Source organism: Catharus ustulatus, chromosome 1 (genome assembly GCF_009819885.2).
Source record: "Catharus ustulatus isolate bCatUst1 chromosome 1, bCatUst1.pri.v2, whole genome shotgun sequence".
NCBI classification, from domain to species: domain Eukaryota; kingdom Metazoa; phylum Chordata; class Aves; order Passeriformes; family Turdidae; genus Catharus; species Catharus ustulatus.
The window spans coordinates 9959610-9981220 of NC_046221.1; the positions used below are offsets into that span (position 1 = coordinate 9959610).

The 21611-nt window shown below is 38.7% G+C and overlaps 1 protein-coding gene across 5 annotated transcripts in view; it reads right to left on the reverse strand.

Annotated features, from left to right (window-relative positions):
- DIP2C (disco interacting protein 2 homolog C) overlaps nt 1–21611 on the reverse strand; it is a 310889-nt gene that overhangs the window by 93071 nt on the left and 196207 nt on the right. For 4 of the 5 annotated variants that reach the window (XM_033060283.2, XM_033060311.2, XM_033060302.2 and 1 more), the window contains 6 exons: nt 21486–21611; nt 20442–20651; nt 14300–14431; nt 12894–13013; nt 11796–11993; nt 2658–2749 (listed from right to left, as the gene is read on the reverse strand). In XM_033060283.2, the coding sequence (XP_032916174.1) occupies nt 2658–2749; nt 11796–11993; nt 12894–13013; nt 14300–14431; nt 20442–20651; nt 21486–21611 (878 nt within the window). The remainder of the gene's footprint in view (nt 1–2657; nt 2750–11795; nt 11994–12893; nt 13014–14299; nt 14432–20441; nt 20652–21485) is intronic. The other variant, XM_033060294.2, reaches the window with a different exon arrangement.

Sequence of the window (21611 nt, forward strand, 5' to 3'; positions counted from 1 at the left end):
GAGTTTTGACTGCTTCAACATCCATTGAAGCTTTGTTGAAGTAAAATCATGATGTTTCCATGTATGCACCAAGGTTCAGTTACTGGAAATTGTGTTTCCAATTTTCACATGGCTTCAAAGATACCTTCCATACACCAACCTGATTTCTTCAAACTAGAAGGAATCTAACCAGCCTTGTCCAAGTGGATCCAAAATATCTCTGGTTTTTAGGCTGAAGACTTTAACCTCGTAATTCTACTACTGCTACTTTATCTGCATGCTTGCACATTAAACAATCCAAGTGCTGGAGATGGCTGTGAAGAGTTTACTATATGCAAATGGAAATACAGGGATTTTGCCAGGTGCATGGAGGGGATGTTAGAGATTGCTGAGCCCAGCAAACATCTGAAAGATTCCAAAATATACTTTGAGGGTTCTTGGGTTTTGCATTGGTCTTTGCTTACATAAAGGCAGTGAAGGTTTGGCTGGGAATCTTTGAAAAGGAGCTGACAGAGGTGAAAAACATCTCACTGAAGTCCAGTGGGAATAAAGCATTAACTTCCTCTCCAAAAAACATTAATCACTAACAGACTTGTATGAAATAAATAAATAATGTGTGTAAAAGCAAAAGGGGATAAGGCTGAAGGAACAAAATCATACAGTGTATATTAGCAGATGAGAATCTGGTTAGCTAGTAGATATTTCAGAGAGCAAGATTAATTTTCAAGCAGCTGTCTGGGGTGATGCAAGGTTAAATTTCTGAAGTTATTATAGAAGGCAAATGCACTTTGCCACATATAATACCAGAAACAGGGAAGAAGATGCAGGCACATTCATTTATTTTTTGGCTCAGACAAAGAACCTAAAAGGTGAGGTAATGGTAGTCATGAAAAACAGAGATTGTATTGACAGAAGGTGTTTTTAAAGGGAAAACATTAACTATTTTATACATATCAAATAAGGAAACAAATACATTCTTGTTTGGAAAAGACTAGAAATATGTACCTGTATTTAATTTAGTATTTAAAACTACATTTAAATGTACACAACACAGATTACTTAGAATAAAGTCACCTTCAAAGAGGTCAGAAAGTCTTTTTGTTATTACAACAGGGGTGTAACAGCCAGAATCACAGCCTAGAGCATCAGAAGTGCTGTAGCACCTCATCTTCAATGTCAAGTCGCCTGAAATTATCACGTTCCTGTTACACAGGGATACCAGGCAGGATGTTTTTACAACACAGAGCATATGCTTTCAGCACTCAGCTACAAACATTTGTTTCACTCTAATCTAGGCTGACTTATTTTAGATGAGCTGCAATTTGTTTCTTACTAAACTTCTAGTTTTCAGCCTGAACTCTCCACAAATCCTTTCTTAATGTTAGGAGGTGCTAGTGACTGCTGCAGAAAATTACTATGAAGATGGGCAGGCAGCACACAGTAAATAAGGAGAGATGCACACTGCCTGTATGTGAACTTTATTCTTTTGGAGCTTTCTGGATGGATTGTTTTGATGTGTACACTTGAATAACTTGCTGCTTTTGCTGTTGCTTAGAGACACACTTGTAAAATCAAGTAATAGAGAATCTTCAGATCCTAGTCCTGGCTCTATGCCATTGTAGGAAGCAATTTAGATTAAGGATCTAGAGATCCTTTAGTTAATTTCTTTATGATTTATTTCAAAAAGAAACACAGGAAGGACTGTCACTTTTGGGTTTTTTCCTTTTTTCCCTCTGGGAAGCATTAATGCATGCTCTCATTTTTGAAGCCCTAAGACATGTGTAATGCAAGCAGACATGTTTCTCACATGTGGCACAAGAGGATCAAGTGAACCAACATTTTGAGAATTGCTATCAGACACTGGAGGAGGGAAAATTAACCCCACACTCACAACTCAAAGCACTAGGGCTGGACTAAAATTTGCAGTTCTGACAAATTTGTTCTGGAATATCCATTCCATGGCTTAGATCCAAACTGGAATGGGACCTGTGGAATTTTCTATACACACTCTGGCAGAGAAAAGGAGCAGCAGGCTCAGCCAGACCTGGCAGTCAAAGGGGTAGGTTTGTAAGTGCATTGTTAGCAAAACCATAGGATGTTCCTGTCTTCATTTAACATCTTCGAGTTCTACCTCTGCAGCTCTTGCTCTCTATGAGCATTATCCATCTACTTAGATTCAGCCTCTAGCAGTAGCTGCATCAGAGTCAGTACCAGGAATGGAAATATTCTCTCTTTACCAGTTACCATCATTTATTTATTCAACTGGTTGCCAAAATGTGCTGACTTTGCTTGTCTTTGTCCTCCACAATGCTTCTCTTGTTTCTACCATCTCAACAACTACAAAGTCATTAGTAAGTAAGTTTTTTATCCACGTGACACCTCCAGGCTCCATAAGCAAGTTTTTGGTAAACAGACCATTGTTCAATGTCCAAAAATCCCTTTCCATGGGAATGTTTATTGTTGATGTTGTGACAGCTTCAAGTCCAGGGGGTACCAGCTCAGGTTACTTACTATGCAGTTCAAAACATCTCTCTGAATGATCAGTCTTAGGGAGGAAACAGCAAATCCCACACTCCATTATTTGACTTCACTAATTTCTTCTGAGCACCTCAACTACCTCAGTCTCTCTTTGTCAATATTGGATTCAAACTGTTACAATTAATCATTGAGATACTCACCCTGTCTCCAGGTCGTACCATTGGTTCTTGTTTTGTGCCTAACTTGTGTAGTATATTGTAAGCAACCTTCATACTTCTGGTCCAAAGTTTGCCTATTAACACAAAATTTTCAAAATTAATATAAAATTCTTATGTTTTACAAGATTATTAAAGAGAAAGAATACCTGAGAAGTCAAAAACACACAGTAGGAACATTTATATTAGTTTTCCAACTAAATATGATACCACGACGGGAACTAGTGGAAATACTTAAATACTTATCAGAAGTTTTCTTTGAACTTCTTTTTTCTAGACAGTGGCACTTTAAAAACAAAAAGAAAAGTGAAAATAGTTTTCTTTATGGCAGAAGTTTCTTACTTTGGAGGACACTGGATCTTGACTCTGAAATTAACTATTAGAAAGGTACATCATCAAATCCAGACACCACCCTAACACCTTAGCTGTAGCAAGCTGGACAGCTGCATTTCAGCAGAGACTGACCTCCCTCGAGGGTAATGTTCAGGTTTCACCACAGCAATTCTCTCACCAAGGAAAAAGGAAAGGAGTCCCAAGAAGCAAAGCAAAGAAAAGAAAACCGCAACAAACAGAAAACACCCCACAGCCAAAGGGGCACACTGAAGCAGCAGGGACCCTCTGAACCTTAGAACATCCACATGGTTGTTTCACTTTTAATCCTGGGCCTTCTTCCATTTAACTTGGCTTTTCCCTCTCACCTGCTCCCACACCCTCCCTTCTCTGATTCATTTCCCTTGCCCCAGGTTCCCCTCCTTGCTGTCTCTCTTCTGCTTTGATTCACCTTTCCAGCACCACTCTTAGCTAATCCTTATCGAGTCCCCACCCCAATATTATAAAGAGAAACTCTCTCACCAGGACGCCTTTGCCCACATTACATGCTTTTCAGTAATCCTTCAAGTGGCATCTTTGTTCTTCCAGATGCCCTTTGTTTAGAGACCTTGTTACTCCCATGTGAACAGCACCAGGTTTAACAGCCCTTGTGCTTGGCTGGCCCCAGGTACTGTCTTTAAGCACTATTCAGTCTGACAGTAACAAATCTTTTATTCATGCCCACCAATAACTGAAACGATAATGGGTTCTGACAACGGATTACCTATGGAGTTCAGTGGTTCAGGCCCCCAAACATGCACTATTGCTATTTATAACTAAGCCAAGCAGTTGCTATAATAAGTCCCTCCACATCCTGGTTATAAAATACAATACTACTGAATAATTTTTAAGTGCAAATCTGATATAAATATAAAGTAAGACGAGAAGGCCAGATTTTCTTTTTTTCCCACTTAAGGAAAATTGGAAGGGTCACTGCTGCTTGTTATGGAGAAAGTAGTAAATGCAATTATTTCCTATGAAAACAGTAATATAGTATCATCAAACTATGCTTTGCGAAGTTTTTAGTTTATAAAAATTACTCCAGTAGTTGCATGTTGAACTGTCTTGCTGCTCAGAAAGGAACACAATTCTGTTTCACTGGAAACTCAGCACAGATAAAGGAGTATGTCTGCAGGATTAACTCTCACAGGACTGTGACACAACTACCTGCATTTGATGGAAAGAAAGTCTTTGAAATCCTCCCTGCTGCTACAGTTAACACTTGAACTTGACAAGTGAGTAGGATTAAAAAAAGGATGCCTTAAGAAAGCAAATATTCTCGTTACTAAAGTTTTTCAACATTAAAGCTTCAGTGGCAACAAACTTAAAAGAGCAATTAGTAATGATATAGAATACTGGAGACTGGAAATCAAAAGCTTGGCAAAAGTTCTGAATTGCAAAAGAGAACCATCTTTACACAAAACACTTTTAAACTTGAAATTAACATTGAAGGAGTTGCTGTGAAAAGTTATATCTGAGCTCTAAAGATTAAATCTGTTACAAGTCTTAAATTTACATTTGTGACATGTTCACACTAATTTTTCATCTCTTGAATGTGCCACCCAACATTTTCTTTAAAATCTAAGGGCTATTCATATTACAGTTTTTATATGCATTCCTTCAGGGATACCCAGGTATGCAGTACAATCATCTCCACCTAAGAGTCCTGGATAAATGCTGAAATTAAGTTCTCACAAAGACCAAGAAAATTATAGGAGTACTTTCTAGTAAAGTTTTAAATAAGTTTAAACACATTTTATCATGATGCTTTTTTATTGCCAAATTTTATTTCATCTTCTAAGACACAGTACTTTCCTTCTCTGTTTACTGGTGTGAGACCAACCTGTGTTAAATATCTGAGGCAGATGTGCCTGTGAGCATGAAACTGTGGGAAACTGGAGTGAAGCAGCCTGCTTGCATTCAGCTAAGAAGGGGTTGGAACACAAAGACCTTACAAGCTCTATACAGCACTCCAACCCTTTCAGGCTCTGCCTGCCCTCAGCTGCTGACTACTCTGCTCCAGGCAGAGACCTCCAGGCACCCTTGTGAGTAAGCAGAGCAAAGTCCAGGCAGATCTTGAATTCAATCATTCAACAGGAAGACTGTAATTTCTCTAGCAAGGTATATAGCTGTGTTCCAAAAAAGTAAATTAAAAAAGGACCACAAAAGGAGCAGTGACCCTGAAGCTGGAGCTAGGAATGTATGGATGATCAGAGCCAGATCAGTGCCTTCTGGACGGGACACAAACATCTGACCAGACATGGACTGAACCATGGGTTTGTTTTGTCACCTTGGCCGTTTGCCCTCTGTGACCCGACACCACTGAGAAACACAAAGGACTCCACGTCTGCAGGATAACAGCTCTGAGAAATGGAGGAGATTATAAAGAAGGAAATCTTTGAAGTGTTTCCTTCCTTGGTTCTGCCTAGGCTGCAATTCAGAGCAATTCTTCCTTTGCAAACTTGAGAGATTAGACACTGCTGGGAAAAAAGCCGATTGCTAAAACCTCTCCCACAAATCCTGATGCTGCGACCTTGCTGTGACCTCCACGCAGTGCCACATCTGTGCTGTGGGAGTGGGAGGCCTGGTGAGGAGGCCAGCTGTGCTCCATCCAAGAATTTCAGTCTGAAATGGGGCTTAGGGCCCATCCTTGTGCGGGATAAATCGCTTCGTTACATGGGTCCCAGAGGAAATCTGTGTGCAGCCACTGGGAATACCTCCCATTGTCCTCAGCCTGAGTTCAGTGAAGCACCAGCCCTCCTCAGATCAACACACTGCCATTAATCTTCTGAGTTGGCTTGGAGACAAGGGGGTGGATGTAGGAAACTCAAGCAACAGCTTCATTTGGTAGTGAGGGGAGCAGCCCATGTCCCAGCTCAGTGCCAGAGCTGTTCCTTCCCAACCATACTGCTGCTGCAGGGAGCTGCCCTCAGCCCTTTCTGCAGCACAGCACAGGTGCCAGAGCCTGGAGCTGCACTGCTGCTTCCCTGCCATAAACACCAGACCCCGTGAGCCCTCCTGCTCCTGACACTCTTGTCCTCATCCCCAGTGCAGCAGGGTCCTTCCAAACAAGATTCTTACCCACCCCAGCAGCACAGTATTAGTGCCTGTCAGGCCCTGATCTCACTAGACAAACATTAGCAGCTACCTTCCTGCATTTAGAAAATGAAGGATTGTTACCAGTGGTGTCTAAGGCACAAGGGCCCCAGGCCCTGCAGACCCAGTGCTGGGACTGTGAGTCACACACACATATCGTGGGTAACTTAGGGCACTGGATGTTTAAGTACATGAATTACCCCTCAGTTTTCACGTCACAAAACTATTTCCCACACAAAGCGGACTGGTAGAGTTCCCCTAACGAATTTTGGAAAGCAAAACCCCAACAACAGGCAGTTGATCCACACCTTGTTACTACAATTTATTACCTCATTCCTACCTCCTGCTGAGCTGCTAATTGTGGTGCTGCTTTCCAAAATCCTGTGTAACTCCACAAGATGGTAAGAAACAGAGCTCTTCTGCCTAACTTATAATTGCTTATTTACTGAAATAAATATTTTTCTAAAGATTTTCACTTAGCCTCTACTGTCACTTTGCCAGAGTGCTGCTGCCAGACTCTGATGCCCTAGTGGCATGCTTCTGCAGAGAGGCCTTTCAGGTTCTTCACACACTTGCAAGCTGAGCAGAGTTCCCACTGTCCAGTGAGTAACAGCAAGTACCACTCTGCCTCTGATTCTGAGCCATATCTGGCAGACATCACATGTGCAGAAATGCTCGGCAGGACAGGATGGAAAACGGCATCTCGCCTTCTGGCAGCTGTGACAAACACTGTTAGCACCCATGTGGAGCTCATCCTGCCTCTCCTGCCACTGGGGTTTTGATTTAGTTGAGCAGTATAAACTCTACATCAGCAACAATATATTTTGTGTTCAGTCATCTTCTTTTTTAAAAGTCTACTCAGATGGCAATAAAATTTAGCAAGTGAGGGTAGTTAATACCCACTCTCATCTGGTTAAGCAATGAATTATGAAGGTAAACCACAAGGTGTTAAAAACCACACAAAAAGGGATCTAGTAACAAAAATTATGTGTTTTCCCCATGGCACTGAGGTAAATCCCCTTCCTGTTCCTTTCCAAATCTGTAAAAGGACTAAATATTTGTGTTGAATGTAAAGAAGGTTTTAATAGAAAAGCTGTATCAGGGAGAAAAACTCAGAAAAACAAACCACAATGAATTTCCTGATCGTCTTCAGGACACTTTTCAGAACCACACAGCACTAACTCAACAAAGCCAAACCAGTGGTTGCTTACCAATCTCCGTGCACAGCAACTGAGAGACTGCAAAGTTTAACTGCAAATAATTTTGTCAAATATTCATTTTCTCAACACCACAGTACAACATTATTTGTATCAAATAGAAACAAGAGCATTTATTAAATCTAATGTACTTCCTAATGCTATGCAGATAAAGGGGCTTTTTCTTTTGCTTTGCAAAATAATAGTTGCAGTTGTACTACTCTGGTAATCCTTTCTTCATGAACACTTTAGATCCAGCCTAAACAGAAAATGAAGTTGTTTTTTGGGATTAAAAATCCAAAGAAAAAGAACAAAAATGTTCTGTTGCAGAGAATGAAGGACTTCAGACATACTCAGAATAGAGGCAACCTTGCTATTACAGTGCTTGATATTGAAGTCTGAATCATATAATACTGCGATTTTCAGTCTTTTTATTAAAGAAATTAAGGTTTAAAGTATTGAACAATCAGAAGATTAATATCTGTCTGAGGATTTAAACTATGACTATTCATACTTATTTTGAATCCTGAGTTATTTCAGTTTGGTTATGTGGCTGCTTGGTCAGAAGCATCTTCAATCTATCTCTCTCCTGCTGATAATTGTGAAATTCTTGGTCTAGAAGATTCTCACAGAAGAACCTTTCTGGTTCTCCTCAGAATAATTGTTTTAAGTAAGAAAAGTAGCTCTGATACCATAAGAACTATATAGGATTTAATTGTCCTTTATTGACATTTCTCCTCCAAGAAATCACTAAGCGCTTCATTATTAATACCAAAACCAGATGCCTCACCACTCTGATTAAATTTGTCTGAGCCAGAAATTGTCTTCCTTTTCCTCAAAGCCCACATTACTTTTCTGTCAGAGTTCAGACTCTCATAAAACCTGATAAAGACATATTTCCTTCCCATATCTCAGACTTTTCAATTTATGCATATTCAGTGATTTGATTTATAAAGGGATTGAGAATAACTTAACTAAGATGTTCTCCACTTAAACAAGTTCCCAGAGGAACAAAATATTTGACAAATAAGTAATATTCATAGCGTTTCATTCACTAGAAAGAATTTAAGAATTTTGAATATATTAAATAAAGATTACAACTGGGGCACTGAGAACTTCAAGAACTGAGGCAAACTGCTTCAAACGCTTGAAAAAAAAGGATCAAGTCTGCAAGTGCAGTTATACGTTTATTCTATCAAAAGTAATCTGAGACGTGGAAAAAAACAGTCCTGACATGCTATGAAGACAAGCAGCTCAAAAAACGTGCTGGAAAAGACACAGGAGATAGAAGGCATTATAAATTGGATGAACTCCTGCCGGGAAATGGGAGGGCAACAATGGTTTTAAGCAACAGCTGGAAGTGCAGCTTCTTTAAACTGGTTCCTCTTCTACCTCAGAAGCCCTTCACAATCTAGAGCACTCACCACCCAAAGCCACACTAACATATCCACATCAGCACCCTTAGGGGGAGAAATCCATTCCAGAATTTCACACAAGGTGGTCCCTGCAACACTGATCCAGCACTGTCTGCCACGGCAGATCACAGCTTGGCTTCTGGTCTGAGCCCTCAGAGGTGTTTCTGGAAGGGACAGCAAAGGAGTTGTGAGAAGACTTTGGAGAAGCAGAATTCTGTGGACTCTCAGAGCTCCTTTTCAGCACACAAGGCCGCCAAGGGCAAATAGAAAAGCATCCTGGAGAGATGCAAGAGGCCAGCACTACGTTTTTCAAGGCCAGAAGAGAACCTGATGTAAGAATCGAGACCAAGGTCAGAGATGGGATGAGGTTTCACCATGTCAATGCAGCAAAAGGCCTCAATTTGAAAATATTTCTTCCTAAAATAACCTGTAAGGTTTGGACACAGAACAGCTGTAAAATGAAGAAAGAACCAAATGTCTGGGCTGGTTATGGAACTCTAGTTAGAGCCCGAGAGATGGATAGAAAGACAATACTGTCTACAACAAAAGAGGGGGTAAATTTACTTGGTGTTAAGGGCGTTAGAACTCCTGCTCAAGATGGGCCTTGATCTAGCTGATAGATACAGAGACACTCCTGGAAATCATCTTGGAAAGGTAAGAAAAAAAGTGTGAACTAAGCAGGCAGACCTGCAATTCACCCATGCAGAGACAAAAAACTGGAGAAGATACTGAGAATGGAATCAAAAGATATCAAAGAGAAGCCTCCTCTTAACTGGAAAGTTGGAGGATAAAGGAAGAGGATTTCCATGAAGACAAGGGAGTGTGAGAAGAGACTGAAACAAAAAGAGTAAATAGAGGTAAAATATCCAAGAGGAAGTGCAAGTAATGACAACATCTCAAAAATCAAAACTCTGGAAAATTAGAATTTTTTTTAAAATTCATGAATATTTGTGAAATATATGAAAATTCCTGGTAATGACATTTCTTTAAATTGACAAAAAACTTGAAAATAACTGTGGAGTACAAACTAGAGGCTACTGAAAATCATCAGGCTTGATAGTTAAAATCTTGGTCACCTGATCATAGCAAGCACATGACGAAAATCAGTGTCACATTAATACCATGAGGTAGGATCGTGACTAAGCTCATCTTTCAAAAGTTTATTACTACCAGGGCTAGTGGAACTATGCACAAGGACAAAAAGTCATGAGGAGGATTGTCTTTAATGATTTCAAGGCTTAATGCCTATTAATTTTCAAGTTAAAAACTGCCATGCCTGCAATTGCTAGAAAATACTGCAGACACAGAAGGTGGACTAGCTACAGTAAAGTCATTAGTGAAGTCACCAGTGAAATGACAGGTGGCTGTATTGTTAATGACATTTCCAAAGCAGTTTTCATTTAAGGAAACTACTATGGCATAGTGAATGAACATTTCCCATAAAAAGGAACATCAGCATGAAATGCACCTAGCAGAGAAGAATTCAGCAAATCTGTGAAATGTTTTGGTTTGTAATTTCTCTTATCTATAAAAAGAAGACAAAAAAAGGGGGAAAAAAAGAACTGATTTTTTCTGACCTCACCAAACCACTGAAAGGCAACAGGAAAACCACATCCCTAAGTGCTGCCAAATGAAAGGTGCAAAACCATGAATTTTAGTCCTACTTTTCTCAAGATTCAGACAATGCAGAAGAGGAAAGAGTTATTTTAGAACAGAGAAGAAGGCTAGGTGGCTCCATAAGCCATGCAGATATGTTCCTCGGGTTGATTTGTTCACCCTACAGCCTCAGGCAAAGCAGGACATATGCTCAGAGTCTCTGGACAGAATCCCAAATTCAGAAAAATGGTCTGAATCTCAGCAACAGCTTAATTTCCTTTCCTGTCCAATTTACTTAGGGCATTCAGTAGATGACATGACTTCTGCAAACATGTAATTGCAAACTTTAAAATTCTTCCCTAGTTTCAAGAAAATGTCCTTAAGGAAGAAAAACATTCATCAATGGTGAATCGTATTTTTGCCCCTGAAATTAACTCACATCTTAACTCTGAAGTACCTGAAGGGAAAATGTTTCATGCATGACCCTCAGTTCTCCTATGCTTTAAAAGTCTTTACCTATATTTGCAGTGCCAAACTTGCAGCAAACAACTTTTAGCCAGAGACTATCACTGAGTCTGACTTCTAAATGGAAATGAATGTTCAGCACTGAACAAAACAGACAGGCCTCTATATCACAGCATGTAACAACATTCTCTGCACAGAACTCCAAGTCCCTGAGAAGGTAGAAATAAAAAAAGTAAAATAATTTTTTATATCCATATCAATGGCATACAGAAATGTTCCAACTTGCTTTCAAAGTCTGACAGTTATTCATAATAATTCCTTTGAACATCTCCCAAATGTCTTCTGAACATCTCAAAATTATAAGCAATATGGGAGTTATTTGTCAGAGATATACTTATTTTTATTTGGCCTTTCTTGGTTTCAATGCATTGTCAGGCAGTACACATTGAACTACATGAAGATACCAAAGGTCACACTAAAATATATCCTGGCAAATCTATTTCAAGGGGGTACATTTGCTAGTTGTACAACTAACCCATCAGGAGAAATAATTCAAATCACACTTACTACAATGTCAGTAAAACAAGGGAAAAAATCCTATTAACTTCTTCACGAAGCTGATGAATTTTTTAGACCAGGTTAGGCTTTTGCAGAACAAAGCCTGGGTGATATCCAAGGGCAATGGATTTGGACATTAATCTTCAGCAAAATCTGACCTAGGATGCATTTCTCTTTAAAAGGTGGTTTTAATTTATAATCTGTTATTCCATTGGTGTATCTACTCGCCTCTTTTCCTCTGTCTGAAATAAATCATACCATAACATCTCAGCAACCCATACTCAGACATCAACAGCTTCAGAGTTGTCATACCCTACTCACAAATGGAACAGGTGCATCATTACAAGGCTTTTTTCACTCTATATTTATGCATTTACTACACACACTGTACAGAACATATAGAAGCACAAATAGTTCAGAGTGCTCACCATAAGTGAGAATATACAGTGGTTTTCCATTGGTATCCATAGTGGTTAGGCAAGGAGCTTTTGGTGAGATGGTTCCCCATCGCTGCAAGGCTGCTTCCAGGGAAGGTGGCCAGTTTGTAACCACACCCAGCTGCTCCCCACGCATAGCCAACATCTGAGCTCCTTCTGGCTTTGGCTGGTTTGGATCTGGCTGTTGAACTTATAATTATGAAAAGATACACAGTTACCATGGAAATTCTATACCCTGTGTAATCAAGAGAATAAGTTACCTTTGCAAAGTGTTCTGAAATAGTAGCACATAAGAAGGTATTGAGAAGCAACAGAGAAATATAACAGAATAATTTACTGTTAACTTTAACACAGATCAAGCAACTGATGCACCTCAGGAATGAAAAGTCCTTGCTCTTACACTAGTTCTACAAGAAGGGAAAGAAAACTGCTGAGGCAGCATGCATATATTTATCTTCAAAATAGTAAACCTTCCTTTATTCCTAAAGAGAGATAGAGAATACTTTTTCCTGGAAAAAAATGCAGTAATGAGATGAATTGCAGAACTACTGTAAAAAATGTACTTTAACAAGTAACAGATTGATTTAAGTCATGTACTGTTACATGTTTTCTTATAAATTCCTGTGAAGACTATTTAAATTTCCACATCCTGGCAAATCTTAATTCTCAAAGCACTGGTCTTTTTTAAAAGAAGTTCTATTTATTTTCTTTATCTTTGTTTCTATCTTACATTTAGCTCATTTTTCATACTTCACTGTTACATAAAGGATGCTGTAAAACATTTAACATGCTCCCTCCCTAACCTATTTTCTCTTATTGGTGTTCCAAAGCAATGGCTGTAATCCACAGTTGAATGTTCTCAAAGCAGAGGTTCCCTACACTCTCTTCTGTCACTCCTTTGCAAGCAGAACCAGGAGCTGAGCAAACAAGAGACACTTCTGACTCCACAGCACTATGTCCAAGCTTACTACCAGCAGTTTCCACTGAGGGCTTACTTAGCTTTCTAGAAAGAGAAACATTCTAGGAGAGAAACATTTTACAGAGTTTTAATAAGCGATCCCCAAACCTTTTGAAAAATAGTCATTTTACCTTCTAACAATTCCTCAAAGTCATCTACAAAGAACTCTCGTAATGGTGGTCGTTTGGGCCGTTTTAGTGTGTTGACCAGCTGCTGAATCTTTGCCGACACTCTGCTGCTCACTGGTACTCCTGCAGGACAGGGATCAATGGAGACATCAGTCCACGGCTACACTGCACCCGCCAGATGTCAAGTGGGGTGAGAAAAGGTCTAGGACTGCAAGGCCACCACAAGTACAGTTTCATGCCATACCATGATTCAAGTATTTAACATCAAAGCATATAAGCAAAAAGGAACAATGATGCCTAATATAAATAAAAAACCAATACAATATTATCAGAGTGAGGCTGCAAAATTAGAGGGGAAACAGCACACAGACCGAGGGAGAGAAGCACAGTGGAAAAAATGTTGCTGCAGCAAATGTCAGTACGGTGAGAGAATTGCCTCAGCAATGGTCAGTGAGAAACCTGGCACTGGCTCTCCTCATAATCACTGGCCACACCAACATTGTCTGACTAGACTGCAGCCTGGTGAGAAGTGTGGGTCACAGGCTCTGCCCTGTCATTTATTCTGGGTTATTTTTATACTGCAGGGGACATCTGTCCAGTCCTCATCTTAAACACAGTTCATGTCTTTGTATTACTTCAGTATGCCCCTGTATTCTCTGAACATCCCTACAGCCAATCCCACCAAGCCAGCAATCTCCAAAGGGAGCATGCTTGCCCATACAGCACTTTGGAAAACAGCTCTGACCAGCAGCCTGGGGCAAGGGGCATTTTTATAATATAGTCCCATCAATCATCTCCCCCTTCCTTTTCTCTAGTTGAGGGACAAACCTCTCCAATGTGCATGTCAGCTGAACTAAGAGCTTCCTGTCACTGCATTGCAGGAATTTCAACTTCTTACCCTTCCATAAGGTAGGCTCCAAAGCTTTTACCAAGTGGTGTTTAGAGCTGAAGCTACTTAGGCTTAGATGCAGTACACTTGGTCAACAATTCCATGCTGTGCTGAAATATTGTTTGGTAAGTTTTAGAAAAGAGGAGCGATATATATAAGGAAGGGTTTACAAACATCTGGTTTTTAAAAAAAACCCCACATTCTTTGCCATTTAAAAAAACAGATTAGCTCTAACCAGGCAGCATGATAATGGCAGATCTAAAGAGATTCCCTGGGGAGTTTTATCAAAAGTTTCTATGGGGAGTCAGATCTGCTGATTAAGAAATATTTCTCTATGTTATCTTCATTGATATCAGCTTATTTTAGAACTGTAAAGGTGCTGCAACTTTATGTTTACAAGTGAAAAGTGCCCAGGGGAAAAATACCACGAAGAAGACGCAAAAAACAAGAGCAGATGCACACAGTAACCACGAAAAGGTCAGGATAGTCCAAATAAGCCCAGTTCTGCTTTGTGACATACCATCACCAGTCTCCATAAGCTCAGCATTGCCATACTTTGGTGCCACCCGTGCCGTTGATCCTTGTGGTCTTTCTACTTGTATTGAATGTTCTGAGGTGTAAGTGGTAACATCTGGAGGGGCAGAATGATTTTCTGTGAAAAGTAAGTTAAAAGGTTTAACTGTGTACCTCTAATGTCAAAGGGCAGAAAAACAAAAGGCAGAGAGGAAAGGAGACCATTTGAGGGATTTCTCCCCAACATACAAACAATTTTTAAAATGTTTAATGCACAAAATGATTATATTGAACTATAATGTATAGTATAACTTTAATAAATAAAGTTTGCACTGATTAAAACAGGGCTGTATATCTGCAAGCACACAGGCAATAGGCTAAAAGAATTACACAATTAGGTTGTAGGTTCTCCACTGACATCTGATTTTACTTAAAGCTTGTGGACATCTGCAAATAGAAAAGACCCAGACAAATACACTTCTCGTGGATTATTGTGTTAGTTTTTCTAAGTCAAAAGAATACAGCAGGTTGTCAATCACTTGCAAGTGCCAGTGCATATCACATTTATAACCTCTGTATTTTGAATATGTCAGTCTTAGTTAAGAAAGGAAAAAAATCAATCATAGCAGGTTTGGAAACCAGAGGCAAGAAATAAAATGTAAAGAAACATGAACTTTGCATTCTTCATGGACACTTGCTTGTCTACTATTTTTAGACAGAGATATTTCAATTCTTCCGCATAACAAAGCCTTGCCTTCCAGAAGGCAAACACGATTTAATCTGACTCATGCCAGCACTGCTGAACAATTCCACAGAGATAATCTTTCTCTTTCATGGCCTGATAACTCAGCATGCTACCACAGTTCATCTTCCCATGTTTTTAAGTCTGAGTTTGTATTACCTACGTATTTGTTCTATTTTTTAGGTTGGTTGTCCCATAAATTCTTGCAGGTTTTTATCCGCATTAGATTAGATGGAGATAAACGCCACAAGCAAATAACAACTTTTCTTTCAATTGACATAAATGATCCCCAGCAGCCTCTAAGTTACAAAGGAAGGTAAGTCTTCATTCTGCTGCCATGGAAGTGAAGAGAAATGCATTCTATTTAACAACAGGGTAAGAGTCGTTCAAACTGCAAAAATTCTGGAAAAACATCATCGCGTTCTAATACTGTTTTCAAGATGTGCTTCTTATTAAATCTTATCTTTAAGCATTATGGTGTTGTAAGTACTAGAACACTAACTTCTACAGTAAATTTAATCTCAAACATAATTTTAAAGCCCTTTCATTTTTATGAGTTTTGAACTTTGCAACACTGTGATTCTTGTGCATTAAATCCCAAATTTATGCACCACCAACACAGAAAACTAATTTTTTTTGGCTATTTGGAAAAGGATGCTAATAGATGCTTATTTTGCATACCTCTCATTTAAAGGTAGCATTTGACAGACAATCATCATGCAGATTTAAGACATGACATTCATATCTGCAGCTGTTATTTCATGTTTATAATCATGAACATCATAAGGGCTCAATCCTATCACCCAATCATATTTTCTGGCTGAAGAAAACACAAAATGGCTTTTATTGAGCAACTCAAAAATGTCTTGCATTCTACAAGTGTCCAGTTGGAGCTTTTGCTTCTGATCACATCCATTGTTACAATTTTACTGAAACAAACACCTTATATTGTGATATATGTGACCAAGTGAGGTACAATAGATTGAACAATGAAGCTTATGCTGGTAATTGCTTGAATAATGTCTTCACTTTAAATTTCTTGTCATTGTCAACTATTTTAGACTCAGCACAATTTCTGCCCTTTCCTGTTAAGCGGCAAGAGCCACTTGTATAGATTGTGACTGTATTACTCAATAACTAAGTCAATTTAAAAATGCTGATGTTTTTCTTTTTCTCTTTACTTATAATGCAGTTTTGCTATGCATATAGGAGATCATGACTAAGAAAATAATTGTACTTAGTCAGCTATTAGTAACATGAGAAAGTATTTTTAAAGTGAGTTGTATCTGCTTACATCTTTCCAGTGAAGTATTTCCATATTTCAGACTTTACAAGGCAAAGTGAGGTGGAGTTAAAGATTAATTTTTTTAATGGATGGGGCAGAAGATACATGAGGCAGGGTTGCTCTCCCTTCAGAACTCTGTGTTTAAAACCAAATTCTTCTTTGTAATACACAGTGCTGAGCAGGAGGAAAGAACATAATAAGAGTCCTGCTCTTTTGTAAAAGGTTTTCCTTTTGACAAAACAGCACTTGCACTTGAAGTTGCCTAAAAGAATCTCTCTTCCCAAGGAAGTCACCACTGCTCAGTCAAGGAGTTTTAGTGCCCTGGCTGCCCAGCTGCTATTTACTTTTATCCAGAAGAAGCTTTGTCTTGATGTTGTTCCTTTATATTATCTTCTTAACAGATGTTTTACCATGGCAGTATCTACAGCACTAAGTTTCATCCATTAGATTTACAAATCTTCGGTCAGTTGGAGTTTCAGAGCCAGGCTTGGAGAAATGAAAATCATACAGACAAAGATTTGGTCCAAATGACTTCTAAAGAAAATGGTAATTGTTATGTTATGTGAAATGTACACTTTTGTTACTTTTTTTTTTTTTTTTGCATAGAACAGTCAATCCAAGCTTTGGCTATGGACAAAATCTGTAGAGAGCTGCTTGGTCTTATGTCAGGTAACTTGAAGAATTGTTTGAGGTTTCATTAAGAATCATGATCCTGACACATCTGTTCACTGAAAAGTAGAAACTGACAGCTGCATGACTTCAAAGCACTTCCTCCCTCAAACATGCATATTTGCATCACCTCCTATTCCCATCTCTTCCAATATCCTTGCATTAGGAGATCACAGACAGAACAGCTGTTTCCAGTTAAGGCTCTCTTCATTTCTGCCACTGGAGTGACATCATTTACCCCATTTCATGAAGATCAAAAAGGCCCAAAAAGCAGAGCCCGTTCATGTAGGGATAGAACACGTGCACTAACAAAGACCATGTCTAAAGAGAGGCAATGAAGAGGAGGAATACTTTCACTGGAGGTTTGGAAGCTCACACAAGCACCAAGTATATGAAAAGTCTCCAGGAACTCACAAAAGCATTCCTGCAACACTGTACTTGAAGAAAACACAGCTTTTACTCCCAAATAAACTGGCTCTTCTGGTCGTCAGGGAAGGGAAATCCAGAATTAGAGATGCAGCTCTTTCCATTAGCTGGGTTTTTCTTGTAATGATGTGACAGATTGTATTTTAAACTAGTCTCCTGTGTAAGTTAACATTCCCTCTCAGAACACAAGAATTTCCACATTGTCTGAAAACTATCAGCTATGCCTATGGTTTTATATTTATTTGATTAACAATCTATGTAGCCTTTAATGTGGATAGAAGCCTTTGATTTTCAAACAGAAACATATTTGAAGCATATAAAAGAAACATTAGATGCACCTATAGGATCAAACCTTTGAAGTGAGATGATTACATAGATTGACAATGATAGGCAAGCATTGCGTAATTTTCATTGCATGACCTTTGTGAGTTTTGGGGTGTGCTTTCTGCCCCTGATTTTTATATACATAGAAATCCAAACCATGTAACACCAAAAAATGAAAGTTTGAAGATCTTAGAGATGTGCACAGTACTGACCCAAAGAAGGGTCAGAAAATACAATATTTTTTACAGATATCACTGGTTTCACCTCTAAATTCAAGAATTACTGAACACAGCTGTGATACCTATGCCAAATATTTTGCCTGTAGCTTAATGCAGAGCCCTGAGCATCTTAAAGCTGGGAATACATATTTAAATGATATCTATCCCAAACTAGAACTTTGGTCACAATAAAGCAGCAGCAGCCAAATTAAATGAAAAGTATAACATTAAAAGGATATAATAGCTTATGTAAATTATCCAAATGATTCACAAAGATAACTCTGATTATACTGTAACCAAAGTTTTTTATCAAATCCCTTTTCAGGATTGCATTAGTACTCTTAAAGTGGAAAAAAATCTCCCTTTCATTCTGTGATGCACTCTGGAGGTAAAATCCTAATGGATATCAGAATGGAAGGCTTTCTTGAGTTATCATTAAAGTCTTCCCCACAGCACCTTGAATTTGTATCTATCAAAATTGGCGCCTTCAGATTATGGCCTTACATACATACAGTTGATTTCTCTCTTGCAGGCTGGCTTGTCTCTGGAGAATAACTCCCTGGACCAAATAAACATCAAGCCATGGTAACATATGTTCCGTGTGACCAAGAACAAACTGGCTCTGATAGCTGAGGACCCTTAAGGAACAGGATTTTCTGTGGGGATACTTCAAATCTATTACTTCTCAGAATACATTTAAATGCAAAATCTACTTTCTTGGATGGGAAAGAAACAAAATAGCAATTTAATTTCAAATTCTTTAAGAATGCATCTCACCCATGAAGAAATACATATTACAGTTATCAACTGTGCAGTTTCTCTTACATTTCTAATAATTTTAGCAATGGCTGATAACAGCCACAAGATCCCAGCCTCAACACTCATATTTTGTGCCCAAATGACCTTTACATTACTACACCTCAACTACTGTCCAAGAAGAGATGCAATTTAAGGCATCTTATTGTAAAAATCAATTAAAATATGCATACACTGAGGTAAACTCAAGTGCTTCCTTCAAAGGCAAGATCTTTCTAGTCAAGGCACAATAAAACATGTATAAGAAATAGTAGTTTCCCTCTTCTGCAGAATAGTGTCATCTTAATTTAGCTCTATAAATGCTGTATTATTTACCACAAACTCAGTGATTATAAAAGAAGATTGTGCCAGATTTAAAATTGCTAAAATGTCAAATTACAAAGAAGCTATATTTAAAGATACATTAAGACTTTGTGTGTGAGTAATGCAACCTTTCAGAGTTTGGATAAATTTAATTCTCTATGCTATAATTTCCTGTAGCATTTCAAGATGAAGTCACAGAAAATAATCAAATGCAATGATTAATGTGTTCCCAATGTATGTGTTTCTAAAACAAGGTTCTAAGCATTCATTTAGCATGAATTTATGAATACAATACAAATTTTTCCCCTGACAGCAATTCAGCAGTTCCAGATCACGATGAGAGGATTACTGAAAATACAGGTGTTCCATCAAGCTATACTCATAGCAAAAACCAAGGGAAACGTACTCCCATTGCAGCACATAAAATCAGGAACACTGAAGATGCTTTCATGTATCTCATGACATACACTTGAAAAGGAAATATCAGCTGAAGAACAGTCACACAAAACTGTAGTAAGACAGTAGTAAGATTGCTTTATCTGTTCCAACGAAGACTGCAACAGATTTTCAGTGAGAGCCCAAAATACACACCCCAGCAAGAACACACCCAAAGCAAAGGCCTTGCATGACAAGCAGCTGAAGAGCAAACAGAAACCAAGCTTTCCTTTCCACATATCCAATCAAATAGCTGCCTCATGTTAATAAAGACCAGTGTCAATGGCACAATATTTAGAAATGTCTGTGAAGCTTAGCCCTAATGGAAAGAAAGCTTTGACTTCCCAGGATCTTTTCAAAGGAGATAAACAAGTTATTAATAATAACAGCTCCCTTCTCTGAAGCCATATAATGGTCTCTCCCACAGAGTATAATGGCTAGATATCCCAGTTCAAGTATTCTAAATTCATTTAAGGGCAGAAAAAAATATGTTTAAGAGGACTACTGTTAACAAAATTATCAAAAATCACTCAAGCTATGTAATTAAAGTGGTGCAGCAGTAGGGGAAAATCATATGCAAGCAATCCCTAATGATGCATGCACTGATTTTCTTTACTGAAGAATCCTACAGGGACCTTAATAGTGCTAAGTAAGGGCAGTCATACAGCTGTACATTCTAAGGTATTTGGTAACCAATAGTTGGACTCTATTTGCCACGACATAAGCTTATCCTCAAATCTAAACTGCTATTTTTTCTCCCTCCTGAAATAGGAACATAGGACTATCTCTCCATATAATATATATAAATATTAAAAAGCAAAAAAGAAGCACAGGAAACACTTTTGTAAGACTTCATACAGCAGCATCAGCTATATAGTGAGAGGGAAAATTCATGTTAAACTGGACACACTCAACACATCTGTATACTGACCTATATGTGTTTGAGCCATAACATCAGCTAGTCTGTGTGCAGCACCACTGCCTCCACTTTGTGTTGAGGAGGAGGAAGTGGTTGATGTGGTAGACCCGTGGATCGCTTGACTGATCCAATGTTCCATGTTTATACTCCCCTGGCTTGAGGTGGGAGTTCCCTGGGAGTCGCCCTGTACGGAGCCTTCATCTTCTGAACCAGAAGAAGTATCTAATAATTAAAAACAGCTTGTTAACTTGCAGTGATTAGGGATTTTCTTAATAGAAATAACTCATATTCATACCAAAAATCTCAAAAAAGTGCCATTAAGAAAATCTCAGGAAGGTAAGCAAACATAATGAGAAAACTGCAGTACTAATGGCCCTGAAACTAAGTCAGTTGCTAACTATGCATCTCTCCTGCTCTAAGGTCATGGCATGTGTATTTCTGTACAAAAAAAACCAAAAAACCCAAAACTATTAAAGTCTTCCTTGATAATGTTAAAAACAGAATCTCCTGAAGATCTCCAGCCAGCAGAGAATATAAAAAACACTTTCCCAGGCTAACTGCACAAAGTCTGTGAGACACTTTTCCACTTGTACAAAGTCCAATCCTCAGTGAAATGGGAGTCTCAGCTGGATTCAGTGAGTATGAGAAGCATAAGATATGGGGAATTTTCACAGTCTAGTAGATAAAAGGGCAATAAATTTGAAAAGGAATGGCACAACTAATTGCTAAGACAATGTTACATTATATTGTTAGGGAATAAACCAGAAAAGTGGAAAGAACTTAGACAATCATAAAATATGACAAACTGGCCATAGTTAGCCCTGTAAGCCCAAAAGGACCAGTGGAAGCTAAGGTATCACCAAGGGCAAAGCAATCATGTGAACTGTCCTTGTTGACTTTTCCACTACTCAGTTCACCTTCTCTTCAAACATAGCTCAGTTAAGCTGGGTGTGCATCAAGTGACATTTCCATTACTATCTATGCCGACAGATTAGCAGTTGATAGCAGCACAAAGAACCATTTTTAAAATTCTCATGAAAATGGAGAGATACTCACCTGGAGGTGTGTAGGCATCCATTGATGTTTGCACCACCAATGAACGTCGTTTTGAGGGCATGGGCACTGCCATTTTCCTTTCTTTATGTTTAGCAAGGGCTGCCTGCACTGCTTCTGTGTGGACAT